The sequence below is a fragment of the Pecten maximus genome, chromosome 1, assembly GCF_902652985.1.
Source record: "Pecten maximus chromosome 1, xPecMax1.1, whole genome shotgun sequence".
NCBI classification, from domain to species: Eukaryota; Metazoa; Mollusca; class Bivalvia; order Pectinida; family Pectinidae; genus Pecten; species Pecten maximus.
In genome coordinates, this window is record NC_047015.1 from 14,572,189 (window position 1) to 14,597,042 (window position 24,854).

The window sequence follows — 24,854 nt, forward strand, 5'->3', positions numbered from 1 at the left end:
ACCAGGCGAAAAACATTATAAATATTTAAACACCCTGGCAAGAGGGACCTAAAAAACTATTTCTTTTTGGTTGAATGATATTTTCTGGATATTAGGGGGTAACTTTATTCAATTTACTGTCTGTATATATAGTATGTTGTTAATGGTATTAAGGGTCATCTATATAGTAGAAAAATGTTGAATTTCAAACAAGATACATTTGTAAATATCTTCAAAATTGCACAGTCTAGTAACGTACCAAAATGTTTGTTTGGCCATGTTCTTTCTTAAAATCACCAGTAATTACAGAGTTACTTTGTGGTAAGATATAGAATGGAATAATTCAAAGTCACACAAATAACCAAACCTGAAAAACAGCCAAGCTGTTATGCCTATAAGTATCTATAATACAGGGTAGCAGCATTTATTTGACCAGATTTGACTTTATGTACTTATACACACCTATTTAGTTTTGACCTTGAAATGCAAATGACGGCTGTGAATAATATTACAGAAATATGGCATAAAGCAAATATGGCAAACAATGTTAAAATGGTGAATTTGGGAAGTTTTTTTTAGAAATATGCATATTCTATCCCAAACTGAACAGTTGAACTTTTTTCAGGATTCTTGTCATGTTTTAAGTTCTTTTAAAGTCAGAGTATGTGTGCTGTTTGAAATACCTCTTTAAATGCCATATTTGTGTGATATCATTCACAATCGCCATTTGAATTTCAAGTTTAGAATAAAAACAGTGTTTGTACATATTATAAAATCAAATCTGGTTAAACCAATGATCCTATTTTGTGCTTTAGACACTTTTGAGCAAAACGACATGACTATCTTTTGCAATATATGCGATACAAGTGAGCTAATTATATCCCCCTAATGCACTTACAGCTTAACAGATAACAGCAAGTCCCACAGTTTGCCATGATACGTACTAAACAAATATTATGTTACTTCTTTTAAATTGCACCATAGTATGAATTTATAAGCTTGTTTCGTTTTGATTTTATTTGCTGTTCAGATGCCCCATTTCGACTTTCATGTACTCGTTAAGAAGACTAACCATTTTCCACATGGTACCCGAACAATTTCCAAACCTCCTAAAACTGACTGGCTTACCTTTGAAGACGTTTCACTCTAGATCGGATTTCGCTTCAAAATACTATATGTCGTGTCATCCTTGTCTAGCCGAGAGGATCCGTCTGGGGGACCATTCGTGGTAGGTTTCCTTCTGTGTTTGATTTGTGTGTTGGTGTGACGTTGAGATATGTCCTTAATACCTATTCATCCACAAGTTTATTATAGTAGCTAACGATATATCATTTTCATAGTTAGTATATTTCGCTTTTAACGAAAGACGCTTAGCTGAAGTATGTAATGGTATATTATGACCACCATCGCCGGTTTTATCACAGGGAGAAGTCGGCGATAAATACAGCTATGCCCAACCGGGATTTCTTGTAGCCAGAATCCATAAACATCATCAAATCAAAGGCACACGCGTCAATTTCTTCATCGCATTAAACTATGTGGCCGGGGTTCAATTCCCCGATTGAACGTGAAAAGGTAATGGGTCACTTGTCCAACAATCCGAGTGATTAATAGAAGCTAGTCTAATGTGTTTCGCAATTGTAAAATAATAAATGAAGTTTCTATTGCCCCATTCACAAAATAACTCTAAAATGAAAATAAAACCCCGTAGAGGTTGCAAGTGTTAGTACCTAAAAAGACTAAAACTCGAGAAACTAAAGCCTTTATCACATATCCCGTAGCAAACAAAACGTAAATATTTATTTAATGCCTCAAGTGTAAACAAACAAAAATTGGTTTTACTAATAATGTACATAATGTTGGTCAATATACAAGATAAATGTAGGTGTCCCGCATTCGGTTAAATATTGGTAGTACTAATCAGTTTATTACGCTATGGCAAGGAGGAAAACACTTCCTCCGACAAACAATTATATCTAACACGTGCGACACGCATATATATCGAACACATACGACACACATTCATATCGAACACTTGCGACATACATATATATCGAACACATACGACACACATTCATATCGAACACAGGACAAACAATTATATCGAACACATACGACACACATACATATTTAACAGGTGCGACACACATATATATTAAACACGTGCGGCACATATACATTTTGAACACGTACGACACACATACATATCGAACACGTACGACACATTCATATCGAACACGTACGACACACATACATATTGAACACATTCGACACACATTCATATCGAACACGTACGACACACATACATATTGAACACATTCGAAACACATTCATATCGAACGCGTTCGACATACATTGATATTGAACACGTATGACACACATTCATATCGAACACGTACGACACACATACATATTGAACACGTACGACACACATATATATCGAACACGTACGACACACATACATATTGAACACATACGACACACATACATATTGAACACGTTCGACACACATTCATATCGAACACGTATGGTGGCCGTAACTAAATCGTAAATTCTGTTGGGCTTTAAAAACGATACATACCGCTTTATAATGGAAAAGTGATAAACAGATTGCTTCCTGAAATCGAGTCAAGTCTCTAAGACTCCATATTAGATAAGATCTTGTGTAGAGGTTAAACGACTTGTGTTAGTAGACCATCATGGATACCCGAAACTGATAAGTCTTTTTCAATTTCAATACATATTATGATCATAGCTATTTGTATGTCTGTCTGTCTGTCTTTCCGGATGTAAAGAGAATTGGTGTATATATCAACCCAACTTATGGTGTAGCCCTGTACACAGCAACATTTATCCTAACATGGTTGACACAAACTTTTGGACGTCGCCTGGCTCCTTCAAAACTCGCAATGAATAGTATAAGCACTCCCAAAGACCTGAGGGTGTACACACTATCTCCAGCGAAAACTGAGTAGCTTAAAGTTGCCATTTAAAACTTTAATGAGAGAATTGACGTTTCCGATGCGCAAAGAGGACGTTATGACGAACATAATATGAGCCTCTTCTATGTCCCTAAGACTTCTTTGAAAATCGAGCATTGGACGGCTGATGTTGAATGGCTAAATTGTTGTTGTATTTCTTTTCATTAGTTACAGTTTCAAACATTAGGAATATGCTCGATTCCTTACCTGTAAAAACATTTCGTTGTTAGTATTGATTTTCTCAATTGTTTGGATGGAACAAAATAAACGGCCGCTTGTAAATAAAGGATAGAGAGGTGTTTATCGTAAAAACACCTAGGCAACTGATACTTATCACAAAAATGAACGACTCAACTGTCCGATATATTAGAACGACGAGTAGCGAGACCAGAAGAGGTTTAAAACGGCCTTCCCGTAACCAGACATACATAGGCAGGAATATGCCGCAGTATTTTTATAGCCTTTAGATAACATCCTTTGAGTATAGATAACGCGTCAATTCTGTCTTTGGTGTGTTGTAAAAATTTAATAGGTGTGCTGCAGCAGGGATCCGCCAATACTTTGAATACGTAGTTGTAACATCAATAGCTGTTTTAAAATACAATTAAGGTATTATCGATATGCAATTTATTTTTCTTGGTGTTGGAAGGATATATACATGTAGTTAACCCGTTTTGTATATTGATTCATTTGTTACAAAGGTCCCGGACCTTTTCCGGGTCGGTATACCTGGCTCATTGCTTGTTTAACGTAATATCAACACATAAAGATTATATAACGCCAGTGCCTACGTTTCTTTTTATAGTATATTCATTGGCCTGCTAGGTGTCAGTAGTATGTTTCAGTGAGGTGGCACTACAATGTTGGCATCGGTTCCGCGATTTCACCAGGTGAGAAATCACAAACATACCGCAGCATTCCAAAACAAACACATACACTACACGTATGCACTTTGCACCTTTGGGGGTGTATTTCAATGATATAAGCTGTGGATAGGACGTTAAACACCAAGCCATCACACACAGGGGAGGCCGTCCTTCATGATCTTAGCTGTTGATAGGACGGTACATAATATACAACCGAACCAACAAACAGAGGGTAGCATGATTCCTCATTAGTTCGTTAAAGTCCTTGGTCGATTAAGGTGGGTTTCACTTTACTAGCAAGGTAATAGATTCGTTTCCGTGTACATTTATTTGACCTCTTTCAGTGACTTTGATTGTTGAGAGGCATACACGAAGGTGTAACAGAAATGCTGTCGACTACGTACAGCTACAATGTACATCAAAATGGGGGAAAACAGATCGATACTGATGTCCCTGAACAGGAAGATATAGCAGAATGCCAAGATTTTGATTTGGGGCCAAATTTGGAATGGGGTGGGTTGCAGCAGGTCATATGCTTGGTTTCTACCATGCCTATCAAGCAGACACTGGAGAACCGGCTCCCGATGGCTGGTACGTGTCTGTGTTAAGTTCTGTAAGGAATTGGCAGTCACAACATACATTTTTATCTGTCTTACTAAGTCTTACATATACTGATTTACTTCAAAATTCTACTAACGGCATTCCCAATCTATATATTACATCCAAAATGCCTAAATGTCATAGTATGTTTAAGCATTATAACTTGTACTTCCATCCATTTCTGAACATCCCTGACAGAAAGATAAATCATATTATCAAACTTGACGGCTGCGTCTGATGTTTAATTCATGTTCTGAAAGCTCACAGAAAATAGGATGTATTACTAAAATGTCGGAAATATCCATATTTTTCTACATTTTTACCCGATTAAAAATCTGCAACATTGATTATATCATCTTCCGTGATGAATATAAAGGAGCAAATTTATGAATGTCCAGTAAAGCAACCTTTGCGAGAATGTGCATAGACATACGAATTATATAAAAAAAAATTAATATTGCGGGATGCATAAAGAATAATTTCCGGTTCAGAGTTTGCTTCGTTGGCCTACTGGAGTTAGGAGAGGATTGTAGCGGATGAATATACAAAAAGACACTTATTAGTGCCTTTCTAAACAAACAATTAGTTAGGTGCAGTAGAAATGAATAATGCTGCACCATTCAGCTGTCCTTCTAGGACTCGTCAGTGGCGCTAAGGAACTATAAGAATTCTAAAATCTGAAATCCGTACTTTAACATATTATTTTCAATAGTTTGTGTAGATGCACCTGAATTGTCCACAAAACAGTCTTGACTTAGACTAAGCATATAACATCTCCTTGTAGCAGAGTATGAATTCTACATCATAAATAGTGAATAGTGAAGTAACAATAAGGAATGTGTAACCTGGTACATTCGTATACAATGAGGCTGTCAGTCTAGCCTGTTAACCATCTGTTGTACATGTAAATGAATTGAACGAAAATGTGTATGACCTTGCGAAACAACATGTTACGAATACGTAATATTGGGTGAGCGATCAAAGAAAGCAATTTGTTCGTTTCATCACTTCGGGGAACAAACTCCATTTGAAAATTCGTATTAAGAAACAGTAATTTCCCAATGTCACGGTATCCCTGAATTCACAGTTTAATTTCATTTCAGGAATAAACCTATCAAAAGGCGCCCGTTTTAACAATAATCAAGTGCTGTCTTTAGTATGATTTTCCGTGTTGAGTAATATAGATCAATACTTTCTCACAAGAAGTCATCTGATGTCGCCTTATTTCATAACTAAACACTTCGGGGCGATATCGATGTAAGCATTTACTGTTATGTAACTGAGAGAAGAATTTGCTTGGTTGTTTTAGGCTTAAGGCTTAATGGCCTCTTGGGAAATGGAAGAGAGACCATTTGTTTGAAGATATATGAAATATTGTGCTTGGTGCTAAACTTTAAATGGGTTATGTTGATGGTAAGTTAGCCTGTTGTGACTGGGGGATATTATGATGCCCTGTCCATGTCATGTTACACACATTCGTCAAGTGACAAGATGAAAGGAACAATCAAACCGTAGATGTACTGGGTATTGCTTTATCGGGACCTTTTAAACGTTACGTCTGTGATATGCTTATATTTGACTATTTAAGTGCAGTAGAAATAAACAATAACATATCATGTGTTTTGTAACCTGTCGATATCAGTGAGTTTGAGATTATATTACATTGTACTTTTTTACGTTTTTTTCATCAAACTTGTGTTTCTTGGCTTTAAATGACTCTTATTGGCGATGGGTCGTAAAACAAATCCTTCCAAACCTTTCACTTTTCATAATAGACTATATCAATTCAACATATTCGTCAAACAAAACATACCAGTTTGATAACATGAAGAACCTATATGAGAAATGAATATTTCCACCATATTGACGAAACGTAAGAATGGATTTCACATGATAGAATATAGATTGTCAAACGATTCAAACTCGTTATAAAGCGTATGTTGTTAAAGACTTTATGTTCTTCTTTGATGTAGTTTTACTTTGTTAGGCTATGCATGACCAAAGCTGTTGAGTTATTAAACCTCTTATTGATCAATCCGTTACTCGTACTAATTGTACCTTTACGAATTTGCTTTCCTCATGATGGAATGCGCGGGACCAGCAGAACCGAAATGGTTTCTGAAGTGTAACACTAGGATAGAGGGGGAATCTTACGGCGTGGTATCAATTACACATACAAATAGACGATGAAACTTTTCAGACGGCGGCTATCATGGGAACTCACTTGAGATTTACCTCCCTTCCGTACCGTATATTTGGTAAGGCTGTGAACACCAACCGACCCTATCTTTGCGAGGGATATATACAGTTAAGAAATACCAGTGACATACGATCCCGATATGTGTGCATAGCCCGATCGGTCTCTCCAGCCCACACTGTTCATGTATGACTGATGAATCTGTCACATCCAGAGCGGTTTGTGGTAAGCTACGGTTTTCGTTCATGTAATGTAAGGATTCATCATAGGTACCATGACCGGCTCCTATACAGTGCGACTATAAAGTTTGCATAATGTATGGTTTCATTGCACGCGCTTGCAGTAACGATATAAAAAAGAAATAGTTTACTTCGTTTGATCCACGTCTAGTCCGTCTATGGTAAATGAAAGTGCATAGTTTGTGTTGAAGATTACGACAAGAATAGATCCCATAAATTTCATATCCTTTGGGACGACTGGATGAATTTCCCTGAAACCATCGCAACAAGATTGTATCGCCAAAGGTTTTATATTGAGTTCATTTTATGTTACTCCTTACTTCAGATGAACAGAACACTTAAAACCAGTTAGAGTGCAGTAGTGGCACGTTTCTTACATGTAATTAACACAAAAAGACCCGGATAAGGCCACATTCACAAAAGATATGTACTTTCTACACTTCGTATAGACTATATATCTAAATGCATTGCTTATGAAGTAATTGACTGATTGTTTGTTTTAAGATGATTGATGTCGATGGAAAATTTCTCGGAATACATACGTTATTACAATATTTTAAGATTTTCTCCAAAGTTTAAGCAACAAATATTTATTAAATGATTATAAGACATTTGAGCCAAATAAAACAAAATCTTACACATCAAATATACGATAATGAGCCACTTTTTCTACCTTACCCACAACGCCTGCACAATTCAAGGTATTTTACATACGGCATACAAAGTCCTGAAAGGTGAAACTTTTGTACTCTTTTTAAATAAGCGAGAAGTGTTTGTGACGAATAGTCACGCACATTCGTGACTGAAGGATAATAGTCCCTATGATCATAGTATTACCATATCGTGCCATTGCTTGTGAATTTCCGCAGATTAATATATTTACATCGATTTTCTCTCACGAGAAGGAAAGCGGTATGACCTACTGCATCATAATGAAAACGGATGCTATAAGAATGTATACCAGCAGATTGGTTCCGTCCTTAAATGACCATATCTGTTGATAGGACGATACACAATACTTAACGAAATGGTATCAGTCACCTTATATAAAAGACCGGTGATCCTATACTGTTAGGCTATGCATGACCAAAGCTGTTGAGTTATTAAACCTCTTATTGATCAATCCGTTACTCGTACTAATTGTACCTTTACGAATTTGCTTTCCTCATGATGGAATGCGCGGGACCAGCAGAACCGAAATGGTTTCTGAAGTGTAACACTAGGATAGATGGGGAATCTTACGGCGTGGTATCAATTACACATACAAATAGACGATGAAACTTTTCAGACGGCGGCTATCATGGGAACTCACTTGAGATTTACCTCCCTTCCGTACCGTATATTTTGTAAGGCTGTGAACACCAACCGAACCTATCTTTGCGAGGGATATATACAGTTAAGAAATACTAGTGACATACGTACTAAAATACCTGATAATAAGAGGCTTTGTATTGCTTTTGGTCTTCTTGTACTTTTTAACGTTTTATGAACATAGTGATTCAAGGATCCTCCACCGCTTCTGCCAATTTTTTTTAACTTCCCTTTACCGATTTAAAGCACCCTGTTACATGTACATGTAATAAAACTATGTACATTGAATGTTGTAGTGGTAAAATGAATAGAACCGATATGTCCAAAAAACTCACAGATGATTAAACCAAGCATTGGGCTTTGCTGTAGAGAAGGTGCCGAGATGTTGTCTTTGCATGTCTTCGGATGGTTCAATATGGGAAATAGAGGTGTACAATTTAAGTTGCTTCTTGTCCTGAACGCAGTATTATTGGAGATCCAATTGTGTATGGTGGCAAAGAGACAATCGAGACGAGGCTGTACTTGTATAACATATCGTATGCAATAAACTATTGTACTGGTTTTTTTTCAACAACATAGCAGGTCTAAAAATTGTGTTTATAACTATTACCATATGTACGTAATTTTGAACTATATGTATCTAAATGTTGTTGGTCTGTATAAGAAGATTTGAGTAACAATAGCGGCAACTTTTTCATTTTACAATAAATATGAGTGAACTCATACGTTTTCCATTTTTGTCATAATTTTTACTCACCATTTTAGGGTTCTTATGAACTTTATAATGTTGTTTTGCCGTTTTTAATCTATAGCTGTATCTAGCCAACCCGTTGGTAAGCTAGCTCTAAATTCACGCATTATAACTATTTATCTCTTCACAGTAATGCCTTCTCCGTAGCACGCCCATAGATCGCGGTTGATCCCATAGGAGGGCGTCAAGGCCGACTTTTCAGACCGATCTGTCATGTTTGCTCTACACTTTTACCGTAAAATTAGGGGATTAGTCTTGTGATAGGGTTAGGTCACATGGTATTGGCGGACATGTAATAAGGAATGCAAACTAAATTGATAAATATTGATGATGGGCGAGTATAATGATGCACACAGTTTCCAAACCCACGAAGTGTTCCCTTCGGAGAAGAAAGGTGTCAGTTTTAATTATCTTGTTGGTTTAATTCTAATACACATCTCTACATTCAACAAAGATAATTATCCGAGAGACACTTTCATTGTACAATGTAGGATGGGAACGTATACATGCAATGAATCGTCTAGGAAATAAACTATTTACTGGATACCTGACTTGAATGTATATTTTGCGTGAAGAGTGTTTTCTTTTGTTGATTTTACCGTTCTTGCGTAACAGCTTTTGTTATTTGAAGGTGGACCTCACATGCATGTCTGTTGTAAAGTGATGCATTTGTTAAGAGGCTAAAATAAACTAAGGTTCATGACCAGACTTCCAGTAAATATTATTTGCTATTGGAATAGTTTGTACAAACACTAGGGCGTTTGCGAGATTAGCTATGGTTTTACCTGTGTTTCTTTTGAAAATTGAACATTTTGTATTCACAAAGGCCAACCAACTTGTCCTAAAAAATCAAATTGTTGGTTCGTTTACAGCGAGAATAAGTAGAAAATTAAAAAACAAAAACATATCAAAATTATAATTTTCCATGGATAACCATATGACGTTTACAAAGGTACTCCTATGCTTGAATTCTAAAAATACAATTTGGATTTTAACTTTCAGTGTTGCAAACTCACCTACCCTATGTAACAAAAGACCACTTCAGAAGGGGTTGGTACATATGTCAGTGATTTTTTGGTGTTTATAATCAATACGCAGGTAAAATATTGATAGCAGTACTATTCAGACAAATAGATAAACAACTTGTTTTATTTTTATAATGATGCTAGTTCCAGAAGTGCTCTGGAATTTTTTGAAAGGAAATATTTTTTGCCATTGTATTTGCTAACATTAGGCAATGTATAGGTGAAATACACAGATAGTATGTCCTTGAATAGTAAAAGTGTAAGGTAAGCTGGGGTCCACTGCGGGTACAGTATACATTTTCAATTGAATCTTACATAACGTGTTTCAGATTCGTTAAATATCCAATGCAGTATGCCACCACCAAAACCTGTTAAGAAGCCAGTTATGTGGCTGCGGTAAAGCATGACGGTGTAACAATAGGATTCATGAGAGTGTTTTGTTTCAACAGCCCTGGGCATATACGGCCTTACTTCGTAAGAAGCCCTAGGTTTAAAGGTAAAATAAACCTGAACGAAGAGTATATGTCAGAAGTGTGGACATGTACCTTTAGCTATAGATGTGCCCCACGGCTGGTCCATCGTAGGAGGATGCAGAATAATTATGTTAGACCAGGACGACTGGGTGGCCCGTTGTCAGTATAATGTTACCGGATTGGATGTCCTGCTTGGTGTCTTTGGCAGTATGCTTCAGTATAATGTGACCGGATGGCGTGTCATGCTGGGTATCTTCGGCAGTATGCTTTAGCATAAATTGACCGGGTGAATGTCCTGCTGGATGTCTTCGGCAGTATGCTTCATTATAATGTGAACGGGTGGGATGTACTGTTGCGTGTCTTTGGAAGTTTGCTTCAGTAAGGTAACACTGTCATGTCAGTTTCAGTTATCGCTATCACAAGAAGGAAAACACGATTATACCGCTGCATCCCAAAACACACATACTCTCTTCATACGCTGGTAGCGCGCACACAGCCAAAGGCTGTTCACAATTGACCCAAACTGCTGATAGGGTGCAACTACAAAAAACCGTTACCGATCAATTGACTTGCTGGTACAGTTTTGTTAAACCTAGTAGTTTAAAAAGGAATGTCGCAGCACTATCGTGTTGTTATTATTATATATTCTCTACAGCTCATCAACACAAAATAAAAATCATTAGGGCCAGGAAATGATTGACAAATATCGGATTTAATTGGAAATCACATAACAAAACTAAAGTTGCAAAGGCCTGACATTAAGAACCTGTAATATAGCTTTCGGAAGTGAAAGTTTAGATCGTCTTTCATTCAAAATAAGTAGTGATTTTAGCGACCTCGAAATAAAGGTTCATGTAAACGTTTAATCATCTTGAAGCGATGTCCCCTATTTTGATGGTTTTGTTTAAACGCGCACCTCGGATCTCTACCCGTGGTGACATGGCAGGCGCCCTTATCGGCTGAGCCATTGCGTCCCCTCACCCGAACTCTGAGGCCGGCACTTTGACTGAGCTATCGCGGCCCCCTTACTTGAGATAACGTGGCCGGCCCTCTAACCGACTGAGCCATCGCGGTCCCCTCACCTAAGGTCACGTGGCCGACGCTCTAACCGACTGAGCAATTGCGGTCCCCTCACCTAAGGTCACGTGACCGGCGCTCTAACCGACTGAGCAATCGCGGTCCCCTCACCCGAGGTTACGTGGCCGGCCCTCAAACCGACGGAGCTATCGGGGACCCTCACCTGAGGTTACGTGGCCGGCCTCTAACCGACTGAGCTATCGAGGACCCTCACCCGAGGTAACGTGGCCGGCCCTCAAACCGACGGAGCTATCTATGACCCTCACCTGAGGTTACGTGGCCGGCCCTCTAACCGACTTAGCTATCGAGGACCCTCACCTGAGGTTACGTGGCCGGCGTTCTAACCAAATGAGCTATCGCGGTCCCCTCACCTGAGGTTACGTGGCCGGCCCTCTAACCGACTGAGTTATCGAGGACCCTCACCTGAGGTTACGTGGCCGGCGTTCTAACCAAATGAGCTATCGCGGACCCACTGGGAAGTATATGCGGTTCACTGACCTAAAAAGCAAAGTAGTTTTACTTAGTCAACACATAATCACTACCCAACTGCTCTCAAAACTTTACAAAAATGATGCTCCAGGAAACGTCTGACCCTGACGCTACAGTAAGTATGCGTTCATGGTTAATCCATACCAAAATCATATCTTTGAGCTATGGATAGCGCAAATTAACTTCCGCGGTCCGTTGAGGTCAATGCCACCACTCTCGTGTTTAGTATCTCGTTAACTGTAATGAGATCGTTACTATTTCGTGATTGTGACTTGCTTTATCAAACCCGTTAGGCTTTTCTAACTTTTCTCTGATGTCAAATAAATGGCGCCATTTCTACAACATAGCTCTTATGATTACTTTTGTTATTTACAACAGCAGCATTGGAGTTACAGTTTGATAGAATCTTGGAAACACTTAGAACACCACGGTGTTATCACGGCAGACCATAGTTTGACAGGATCTTTTAATTATTAAACCATTACCCAACACAAAATGACAAATTACAACAAATAACAAAACTAAAATTTCCTGCCAACACGCCTAAAACTAAGTATTTGCATGACCATTTAGAGTTGTACGTCCCCTAATGATACAACTATTGAAAGGCGTTATTAGAGGAGTAAACAGATCTAATTGTTTTTATACTGTCATTTTAGACCCTTCAACTCGATTTACAAGAACACATATTTAAGGGTAGAAAGTAAGGATATGTAAGGACACAGAGCTGACGTAATCAAGATCATTAACTCAGGACTCAGAAATAGCATAATGGTACAACCTCAGTGGAATCCCGAATCTTTGCCACACTTACATTTTACTGGTATCGTAATTATTTTCAGTATTTTATCCTTTTACAGTCATTTTTGTCGACCAAGTATTTTTTTCTTTTTGACGTTTGGTGCCTATTGGTTGTTCAGAATGGTAGATAAGTATGCCGTCGTGATCAATTGATCTGTTGTAAATCACAGGTATATAACTGAGCATTAACATCTACCTGGCTCCTTGATCGACAAAGAGGAAATGCATACACCTACGACAGATGGTTACGATGCATGGTGAACAGTGTTAGACATTCGTTTCTGTAAATTGTTGTAAATTATTTACAAGTCCAATACACAGACGAAACCGAGGTATATATCGAGTGTTATAATTGTTGATAAGGGATGGGTGCATAGATAGACAGGTATTGATAGCTGGTGGATATTATTGTTCCAGCACAACATATCTGACCGATCAACATAATGGGTAGCCTCATCATATGATGACTAGTGCTAGTATGACACAGCTGGAAAGGACATGTCTGTATGTAGGTCTAAAGTATTAACTTCAAATACAAATTACTCATGCATATTCTCCACCAGGTCTAACTAGACAATTTTGTAAAATATGTTATAATTTCCCTAAACGATGGGTGGTTGAGATTGAAATAGATGAGAGGTCGACGATGTAGCTTTACAGCTTTCCGTTTTGTTAATCATCAAATGTTATTTTCAAGCGATATTCTTCGTCCATGTACGTAATACATGTAGTGACTGCTAATAAGCTGGTATGTATTTTAGTTAACATGCTACATTTCTATATATAATTGATAAAAAAGAGGTAACAATACAGATGCAGAAATACGCCATACCGGTGTTGGTCACTAACAACTAGGTACACACATTGATTTATAAACACGTACAGACCATGCTATCCAGGAAATAATCATCTGTTCCTTTTCCATATTAGTATGCTTTTATTGGTAAAGATTATATATAACCTTGAGCTCTATTGACAGACATTCTCTCATGTAATTTGATTCAACCCGATGACAGCTTAAGTATGCGCCAGCAATATTCGCTTTTGATCGACAGTCGGCAAATCAAATTTAAAACCCCGAAGCCTGAAGGGATCAAAGATGTTTTGCAGCGAGATTTATCTTGATAAGCAAGTTCAAACATGGCAACGTTTATTGCGTCATTATATCCTACATAACATGATACTCGTGCATGTAGTTGATGTTAGTCCCAGAAAGGGATGCTTGAGCAATATTTATGTGCAAACGTCAGCAGCGAAAAATTCAGTTATGTATTAAAGTAATCGAGACGATGAAAACGGTAAACATGAACATTGGTGATCAATTTCAGCTTAAGAATGAGCCATCCTTCTAGTTTGACACAAAGATAGATTATAGTTAAGTGACTACAATCAAACAGGCGCCATGACATCGGAAGTTGATATGCTTTTCATATACTTTTGAATATCGATATACTAAAGTTTCACACTTATATAAAGAAAGATACTAGTCTTCTAACCTTGACCCCAGGTCTCATCGAGTTATTGTATATGGTCAGGAAAAGAGAGTGGTCTCTTAAGGGAATTTAATAATGTATAAAATGAAAATACAAACATGGTTTGAAATAGGAATTGCATACCAATGCCTTCAGACATAACGTTGATTGAAATTATTGTTAAACACATTTTAAATTCATTAAAGAAGAAAGAAGACGCAGTATCGTCAATATTAATACAATTCGCTCAAAGTATTTCAAAGGTTTCTAACAGTAACGAAAAGCATTGGTATTTGAAAGAAATAATTCGGTTTGAAAGAGCATCTAATAAAACAAATCATTTTTATATCTTTTCACAACCACTGTTCGTTTTCTCCTACTGTTCGCTGTCCTCTGAAAAATTATATTCTCCATTTGCATGTATTTTCCATCAGATATAATTGTATGTCAATTTCTGGATATATTTCTATATGGTTTATTATTCTGTTTACATCTTAATGGTGTATTGTCACGTAATAAGCTTTTTATTATGTATTTCATGTAATTATTAGTATGTGTATGTCTGTAACGCGAGTTATTTATTATCGTGCACATGTGCGCGTGCCGCTGTCTAGGTGTGGCGATCTATATTGAGCCGTCACACCTGAACAACCGGTTCAGGCACCTGTTTAATTGTTAGCGTTAGAGTGTGTTGAAATGTCTTACGAGAAGGACAGCTGTCAAAATATGCAGTCGAAATGTCTTGTATTCTTACACGTAATGGTTTTGTAGCATGTGTGATCGCGTGAAGTCAAGTCGAAACGTGATTGTGTGACGTCAAGTCGTTACGGAGTTTTCTTTGTAAGTCTTCCGCCTTTGTTCGGGCAGGCTGAGCTTGTTACTAGTAGTTGTAAGTTTTATTACAGCTTATTTCCGATTGTCTCCTTGCTTAATACATTATATCTATACATTTATATTGATACTGAATGCATGTTTTAAGTAACAAGTAACACTTTGAGTCGTTATCCCGACATATACGTCCAAAGATGAAACATGACCCACTGGCCGAGTTCAATCTAAGACTTTAACAACGACATTTGTGCCAGTATGTATTGACTGATGACGATACAGATACGACATCAATATCCCCAGACCAGATATAACCCAGCTATGCATATTCAGTAAAGCCGATATGTCAAGGGAGATGTAATGTGGTAATGAAGAAGAAAAATATCGATATCCTATGGAGATCTAGCCGCGCTTTACGACTTGTAAGTAGATGTCGAATATCCCAAACATGGCAGAAATGACAAGGAACATATTATTGATAAGCATATAAAAAATCTATGATAAAATCACGTTGGTGTTTTAGCTAGATATTGGAGTACTGGATTGGTCGTAACATCGTATGAACCCCTGTTGAAGCCGGGTAGCTACTATGTAGTGCCATATCCTTATACATATTCCTGTCAAGTTCAAATAAACATTGAAATGGTTGGCCCCTTCATAACAAGTTCTCCTTAGATAAATGTCATTGTATGGTTGTCTTTTCTGGGGACATTAAATCCAATAAACATATAAAAGTCGTAAAATTATGTTTCCTGTTTGATGCCCAGCTTGGAAATTATTGACCGGAGAATGGTCATTTCAGTATAACGACACATGAAAACGGTCCTTAGCTTTTTTGCGACAGTCGAGTAGGTAGTGTCTTAAAATGACTTTATCTTAAAAAATGAGGTACATAAACACCAAACAAACAATTAACAGCGAGACAAAAAAATCTAGCAACTAAAGAAAATAAAGAATAAACAGAAAATAAAGAAAATATCGAGTTTATCTGTATTTCCGTTGTTTGGTCGTGTTTCCATTTGAAGACGGTGCACCAAATTGAAAACAGCCTTTAGTTATGGTATACAGTAGATGCTATTCATGAGTACAGAGTTTCGTTTGGGTTTGTTACTGCTCACGTCTTATCGACAGTGTGGTCATTTAAGGAAGCCCTTCCATGTTAGCGTGACATAACTGACATGTATGGTACAACTACTCTGATGTTCTAGACTCTGGAAATAATCTGAATTATCAATCAACCAAGAAATGCCAAGCAAACAACTGTGGACCATTCATGGAATGGCTATTCAGTTATCAGTATTATGTCATCGCTTGATTTGAATACTACCGTAAGAGACGGCTAGCTCACATCATTAGTTGACATCGTTATCATACGAGCTTCGTTATTCCAATGACACACGCCTCTATGTAATCATAGTTGAAAAAGGGCATACAATTCACAACCTAGGCCACTGCTTATACTCAGGTTACTATGGTGGCCAACATGCAACCCCGCAGCATTTCGTACTTTCGTCATTCGAGAAACCAAATTGATCTACTGCTCGTAAGACCTTGACTGTGTAATCTCTTTACATACATTTTCACTTCGCTATTGTCTCACTTGGAGCCAATCTCGTATAACCTTAGGGGTTCGAGGACTTAAAACTATAAACAGAAACTGTTGCTAAGTTTTATGAGCTTCAAATAAATTTTACCATATTTTGTTTATGAAACGGAACAAACTTCTTTTTATATCTGAACTTACAACGAAATCGCGCATATGTTGGTTTAGATTAAAAACCATTGTTACTACCTGACTGGCTGCTCTATACTATAACAGCAGAGGTTGTGGATGCTACCCGTATACAAGGTTTCCAAAACATAAATACTGAGTCTGTTTGACCAACTGTTCTGGTTGCTATGACACTAAGGTTGTTGTGAAATTGATGTGTTGCTTCGTGACACTGTACAATAAACACCTAGTGCTTGAGAAGCTAGCTTGATTTGACCAATAAATCATGTACATGTATCGGTGGGTGTTTTCACAGATCACGATAGTAAAATGGTCTAGACGGATAGTTATATATTCATTTCTTTGTAATTAACTGTTATGGTTCTCGTAAGAGCATGGTAATGCGCATGCATCCCAAAAGCTGTTAACGCGTGATGACCACGGCATATATATGAAGTACGAGATTATCGACCCTACTTGAACCTTTTACATACAAATGCAAATTATATGTGAAAGACCTATTTAGTCGCTCTGAGTAATTCGTCAACGATTGATTATTGATGTGATATATGTTACCAGAGGCGTGTTCAGGACGGCGTACCACTGTATTGAACATGGAGAAACTGACTTTGAAAAGCGTTGGCGGGACTTAAACATACGCTTTTTTGTGACCTAGGAAATCAGTGGCCGATGCCATTCCGGTAAAAAGGATTAACTGTTAAAAAATAACTAGAATCATGCACTATAAAAGTGTTAAGCACATCACCATGTACTTTCCACTGTTTACATACAATAGAGGTCGCCATTTTGAATGCGTGCGCAAAAGCACACTTCCGTTCAGGATCACCAATTTATTATCACGCGAATACTTGCGCGAGCGTGCGCCATCCTGAACACGCCTCAGTCATAGTCTACCGAAGTGTAACAGTAATGTGCTCGTCATTTTATTAGAGAACAGTATATACACGTACTTCTGATATTTTACCCTTTGTTCATCGTAAGAGAGAGGTATCCGTCTACAAAGAAGCCTACAACATTCACTGCAACATTTGGAATATCTTCCTTTCCCTTTCCTCCATTCAAAATTTTAGTAACACGACTGATTTCTCTTTGATTCTTTAACACAGTAAGATAATTTGTAAATATGGTGAGGCCATGTTGGTTTAACCGTACTTAGAGTAGCATTTCAGAGTGATGGTAGGGACTGGTTAGCCCGACGTCAATACAATGTGACCAAGTGTCGTGTCATATCCAGGATATGGAATTTCAGTGTGACGGTATGGACTGGTTAGTCCGTCATCAATATAATGTGATGAGCCGAGATTTTTCTGTGTCACAGTCCCGTATGTTAGTTAGGACTCATTCATCAGTTGTCAATATCCACATAATGGTGATATTACTTCAGTGTGAGTACGCTATAAGAAGAATTTCATCGTTCATTGACATCGAGTCTTCATTTGGTGTTCCAAGTATTCTTTATCGACTGTTGCAAAAGGGGCTATGATCTGTAAAATTTTGATAAGAGACATAAATGGATGGGTAGTGCTCAATTCATGTTTGATATATTCGGGCGTTAACATACTAAGTAGTATATAATATGTCCATAGTAATAACCGATCTCGCCACCCATGTCTTCCGAGTCTGTTGCAGTTTACAATTATATTTTATTTTAACGATACGCAGTTACATTTCACTATTTTTTTCATCCAGGTGAAAATGTTCTATCTCAACTCACCGTGATACTAAATACTTTATATTCGACTGACTGGTATTAAGAAACATAACAAAATATAAACAGATACATCATAGTATTGAATCAAATACTGTTTTTTCCCCCCAATTCAATACCAGCGCTTTGTAGGACCACCTTTTAGGAACAGTATCTAAGTTGTCGTTTGGAACATAATACAAGAAAATACATTGCATAAATTGATCCTCCGTTGTGCTTTTTGTCAAAAAATGAGCTGACTTCGGGGAAAAATTCTTGCAATTGAACATGTCTTACGCAAATAGAAATATTAATATGTTATAGATTTAAGGTTCAAATTCAAAACTCAGTTAACCTTTTACTTTATTATTTTGTAAGCGGTCAACGTTAGGTCGAAGCAAGCCAATATACGCCGTAACTCTTCGAAATTGATCCTTATTGCCCCTGCTCCTTTGTCACTTTACTTATTCGAAGCGAAATAAATGTGACTTTGAATGATAAAGTTGGATATTTCGAGTTTTGTTTTTATTTAGTTGACATTGAATTTTTTTCTTCCTTTAAAATCATTTACTCAGTGAACGTGCCGTCGTCCTAGTTTAGTGTTCCCATTGTTCTGCTACAAGCGCTAGGGCTTGTAATACTGATAACACTGCGACAGATACGGATGACGAGATCGGTGATTACTACGAGGATAATATATTGTTACAGGATCCTGATACTGTGATATCACCGATCGATGTGCGGCTGTTATGAACACAATATTGCATTTAATCACTCACGGGCATTACTTCTATACTTCTATGAACCCATGTAAGTTCGGAAATTAAAAATAAGAAAAGCACACTTCAGTACCTAGTGCATTTGCTCAAGAATCGACATGTAAACACCCTAGAGAATGCGTATAATAACAACCGGGCATATTTAGTTTAGTTTAGTATTGTTTGACGTCCAACCAACAACTTGAGGAACATCAAATAGGATTGTTGTCCCCTAGACATGTTAACGTAGCTATATTGTTTTATGTATAATATGTTGGAAACTGTCTGCTGCATCTCACTGCAAGTCGTAAGGTGATACTGTATTAACACCAATACCACACACCCACTCCAACTCCATTGGGACGTTCGATTGCCAAGGAATGGAAACGACGGCCATTGCTTAAGTCTTTATATTTCGAATATCTTCCTGTCGATCTGACGTATATTATAAGGTCCGTATTGGGATGTGTAGGTTGCGATTCCCGATGATGTCTGATATTATATTTTCTATTCTTTTTGAGCCACTTTCCTTTTCCTAAGGCCTCCTTTAGCTCCGCCTCACTTTTGTCTTTTGGTTGAGTGTTCACCTTTATGAGGTTTGGTTTTGGTTGAGTGTTCACCTTTGTGAGGATTGGTTTGGTTGAGTGTTCACCTTTGTGAGGGTTGGTTTTGATTGAGTATTCACCTTTGTGAGGTTTAATAAAGGTCTTGGAAATAAAGAAAAAAAACATGTGTTTTTTCAGATGTTGGCTGAAATTTGAGTACATTGGTCTAATTGTTTGATAGATTTATACAGTATTACATGAAGTATAACAAACCATCAAGATCATTAAAATGAAATATTTATGACGTATTGCGGCGGATGAATATCACCAAAGTTCAGAAGCGGCTAATAGGCTTAAAAGTAATCATATGCTGATACGTTGTGACCTATTGGATGAATATGTACAGTTTTTAAATGTCGAACTTGCGAACAAAACCAGGAGTTGGCAGGATATTACTTGTTGTCTGCATGTTGAATGTCTTTACTACAGAGATTTCCTCAGTAGTCAAGATATAAGTTGACGGCACGAAACCGCTGAGGGCGCGGGAACCGACCGATCAGGGAGTGCCGATACTGATGAACTAGGTAAACATATGGCGGACAGCAAGTTACGCAATGCCTTTTTTAAGACAACATGGACCAATTGTATGGTCTGAGAGATGTCCGAATCCACAAAAAAACTCTCGAGGCCAAGGGGTTCCAAGGCGGTAACCCAAAGGCACTGGTATTGTTATCATTTCTTCTCGACCCTAGAGGATTTACTACCAAGGCCTAGAGAGCTTTCTGGGGCCGCGGTGGCCGAGTGGTATCCCGTCACTTTATCACTAGCCCTCCACCTCTGGGTTGTGAGTTTGAAACCTACGTGGGGCATTTGCCTTGTACGGACCGTTGGTCGGTGGTTTTTCTCCGGGTGCTTCGACTTTCCTCAGCCTTAAAAGCCAAGCACGGCCTTAAATGACCCTGGCTGTAAATAGGACGTTAACAAGATAAATCAAGCCAAGCTGTTAGAATTTCGTCACATGAGCCATACAAAGATACAGTATCTTCTAAAAAAAGGAACGCAGTTTTACAAAATCAAAGCCATTCTAGATATAGCATTACCAAATATTCAACAAAGTTCTGTTTTGAACTTTGAGAACTGCGAGACACGACACTAAAAGTCAAGCATTTATAAAAACCATGTAAATATTGAGATGGTTTTCGGATATGTATATATACTAAATTATTAGTCTTGTGGTTATTGACTAATGCCAAATGCATACATTAATCCGAAAGCGAACCCCTGTGAATGACGTCTGCTACCAAGCGACACTGACCAATTAGACATGGACTCTGTTTCAAACGAAATATTATTGCAATCGCTGTCGTCTACTGTCAGGACGAATATCCTTTTGATTATTAGAGTCGATATTCTTCGGAAAATAACGTAAAAACGTAAAGTCAGCCAATAGAAACAAGCGTCTCCAAGGGGTTTAACTAACTGACGTTCTGATAAGCGGGAAATTGAAATGGATTTCATATTAGAGAAAATGTATGTATTGATACCGAATTGTTTTCAAAACGTACATTTACATTATCGATTATATACTGGTAATAGTACAATGCGTAAATCGCCGGGTATAAAGTCCTTATATTACCTTACATATGGCGATGACGCAGAAGAGTCAGGAGCTGCCTGTATAAACATATCGGGAAGAGATTGCCAACTAAACTACAGTGTACTTCAGCTGCAAAGATTAGGAAATTATATCATTTAAAGAAACGAAAATTTAAGAGAATACTTTCATCAAAGTTTGATTTCACCATTCCCCTATAACCAGTTATTCTCGTATTAATGACGTTATCTTGCGTCTCATCTGTATATATTGTGGAATGGGAATTGAGATAGCAACGGCTTCTCTGAATATCTACATACAAAACAATGAAAAAAAGAGAGAAGAAATCAGGCAATGTGTCAACAACATGTGCAAATTGGGATGATTTGTCTACTTTTCTGAATAAAACAAATGTTTAGTATTCGATTCTAGGAATATTATACAGGAAACAGATTACCTTTGCGTCGCGAGGTTTTCCCGTCATGTATGGTACAAAGGATATAGAGCTGTTCTATTCTGAAAATTGCACTTTCAGTGGGATAAACAAACGCTGCGGGATCATGGCTGCTTATGTTTAAAATACATTGAAGTACATTGATAGCCTAACTAAGCACTAAGCATGGCTGATCAAGGTATGGCAGGGAGCAGTGGTAAGGTTGCTACTAGATACAGGAATCGCCCTGTAGTATTAAGTTTTATTACTGTATATCTCAGTGTGTTTGCACTATAAAAGTGTCCGTCAGTCATTCTAGCATCCGTGAGCACATGCTGACCATAGAAGGCATCTTAAAGTGCCTCCATCTCCCCCTGGATAATCGGGGATTTTCTTCCCTGTCTTCTAATTTGGTGACATTGGAAAGATAAAAATAGATCTTCTGCCCTCAATGCAACACTTTGGATCCTCAGTCTTTCATTTTCCTTACTGCTTTGTCTTTTTGTGCTTTTCTGATGTTCTTATATACATGTGTCTCCTTGATATTCGTCCCAAAATGACCGTGTGTTATTCCTGCAGAGTATCTGTCCTCAGCTATGGGTTTCGTTGCGATAAAATAATTAAATATTCGACTATTTCTCTACTTGTAGGCTACTCTACAGAATCCCATCGACTGGGAAAGAACGGTTCATCTAACGACAACGATTCCGGTGAAGAAGACGAAGAGGATGATGAGGAAGATGATAGCACTGTCACTTCCTGTTCTGTAGCCTCTAGCAGTGAAACTGGTGAGAAAACTAAATGCAAATCCTCATCAAATAAAGTTACTTCTTAATACCCAAAAAGCCGCAAAATCTAAAAATGACTTCTAACTTATAATAAGCAAATAATCGTCTAAAGAAGACGACGATATCATGATTTTTACGGAATACTTTCACATGACAGATGAATAATCATAGTAACCTTCCGACGTTTTCAGCTTTCGGTAGTAATCGGTAACATTCGGTAATCAATGTGACAGCTGTAATATGCAATTACAAATTAACTATAATCTTCATCCGGGTAATTACAGTGGTGTGATCCTTAAAGCACGAAACGACGCCGGCGATGTCGCTGAATTACTAGTTTTGTAAATCCACATAAAATAATCAGAGTTTTGAAAGATAAATGAACACTCATGCTGTGCAATATTACATGTTTGTAGAAATCCGAAATATTATTATCCCTCTTATTGTGAACAGAAGCTGCCTTGTTAGATACAGACAGCACGAACATTGTGATTCTACGTAGGATGAATATAGAAATATGTAGAAATATTTAACAACTTCATAGTATACAATGCAAACAATTTTGTTAACTAAATACGGATCAGTAAAGTGCAAATCCAAAAGTGGGATAAGATATAGAAATACTAGATTTCTTCTTCGTTTTGATTATAAAACAATGAGTTATTGAACTCAATCTGGACTCGCTTCCTCCATTGGATTATTTAATGTGTTTGTGTTCTTTCTAAAGTAAACAACGTTAAACGATGCACCACTACACCAAAGAACGCTTTGCTAAAGTAAACAACGTTAAACGATGCACCACTACACCAAAGAACGCTTTGCTAAAGTAAACAACGTTAAACGATGCATCAATACACCAAATAACGCTTTGCTAAAGTAAACAACGTTAAACGATGCACCACTACACCAAAGAACGCTTTGCTAAAGTAAACAACGTTAAACGATGCACAACTACACCAAAGAACGCTATACTAGAGTAAATATTGTTAAAGGACACATAACTACACCAAGGAACGCTATGCTAAAGTAAACAACGTTAAATAACGCACAACTGCACCAGAGAACGCTTTAATAGGGTAAATAATGTTAAAGGACACACAACTACACCAATTAACGCTATGCTAAGATTACAACGTTAAAGGGCACACAACTACATCAAAGAACGCTATAATCGATATAATGATTTGTCCGATAAAACAAAATTCGATGATTTTGATATTTATGACTTTAATGCATTATATTTTAATGACGAATGCCTTTTCAACAAACGTAGGTCTAGTAGATTCATGAATAGAATATATATCGTGTTTCATGTTAGCTGTCCTCACTGCAAAAAATTATCACATTATTCGATCAATATAGATTACTCCGTTATGGACGTACTATGACTGGTGTCAGTTTCTGTCTAGTGATCGAATTTCCCTCGGCGAACATCATCGTTCTTGCTTGTGTTGTACCAATCCTCGTTATCCATAGATCATGTACAGTCAAACCTGTCATATGCGACCTTCCAAGAGACAATGGCGTGCAGTCTCTTAATCCAAGTTTGGTTTGTTTTTGTTTAACGTCCTATTAACAGCCAGGGTCATTTAAGGACGTGCCAGGTTTGGAGGTGGAGGAAAGCCGGAGTACCCGGAGAACAACCACCGGCCTACGGTCAGTACCTGGCAACTGCCCCACGTAGGTTTCGAACTCGCAACCCAGAGGTGGAGGGCTAGTGTTAAAGTGTCGGGACACCTTAACCACTCGGCCACCGCGGCCCCTACCAAGTTCTGGGGACGACGTGCATTACAGTCACATATGAGAGGGAGTGGCTTATTTTAGGTGGTCACTGAGACAGGTTTGACTGTACACGTATGTTCTTTTTCTCAAATAATCACAATGGAGGAATATCGATGCAGCATTATATATATGTTTTTTATACTGTTTGACAGACTACCAAATCAAAGACATGTAGAGTGTAGAAACTAATAACCTCTCAATTGGCTCCGCCAAGTTTTCCGTCACAACGTCAACGACACAACAGCAACGTATGTAACAAATACATCTAAACATGTACTAATATAAAGGAATATGAGTGAGTACATTAAGTTACAATAACAGCTGTATCATAAAGTTTAATTCAGTATTGGCTCTACTGTATCTTACTCCCCATGTGTCTAGTGTTAATACCCTGTGTGTATTTTTCTAAAGTCCTTTGTCATAGGAAGACACGCTTTGGGACAAAC

At 37.7% G+C, this 24,854-nt stretch overlaps 1 protein-coding gene across 1 annotated transcript in view; it reads left to right on the forward strand.

Moving 5' to 3' along the window:
- LOC117325734 (histone chaperone RTT106-like) overlaps nucleotides 1–24,854 on the forward strand; it is a 55,347-nt gene that overhangs the window by 24,947 nt on the left and 5,546 nt on the right. Inside the window, exon 2 of the mRNA XM_033882171.1 lies at nucleotides 22,489–22,626. Coding sequence (XP_033738062.1) covers nucleotides 22,489–22,626 — 138 coding nt within the window. The remainder of the gene's footprint in view (nucleotides 1–22,488; nucleotides 22,627–24,854) is intronic.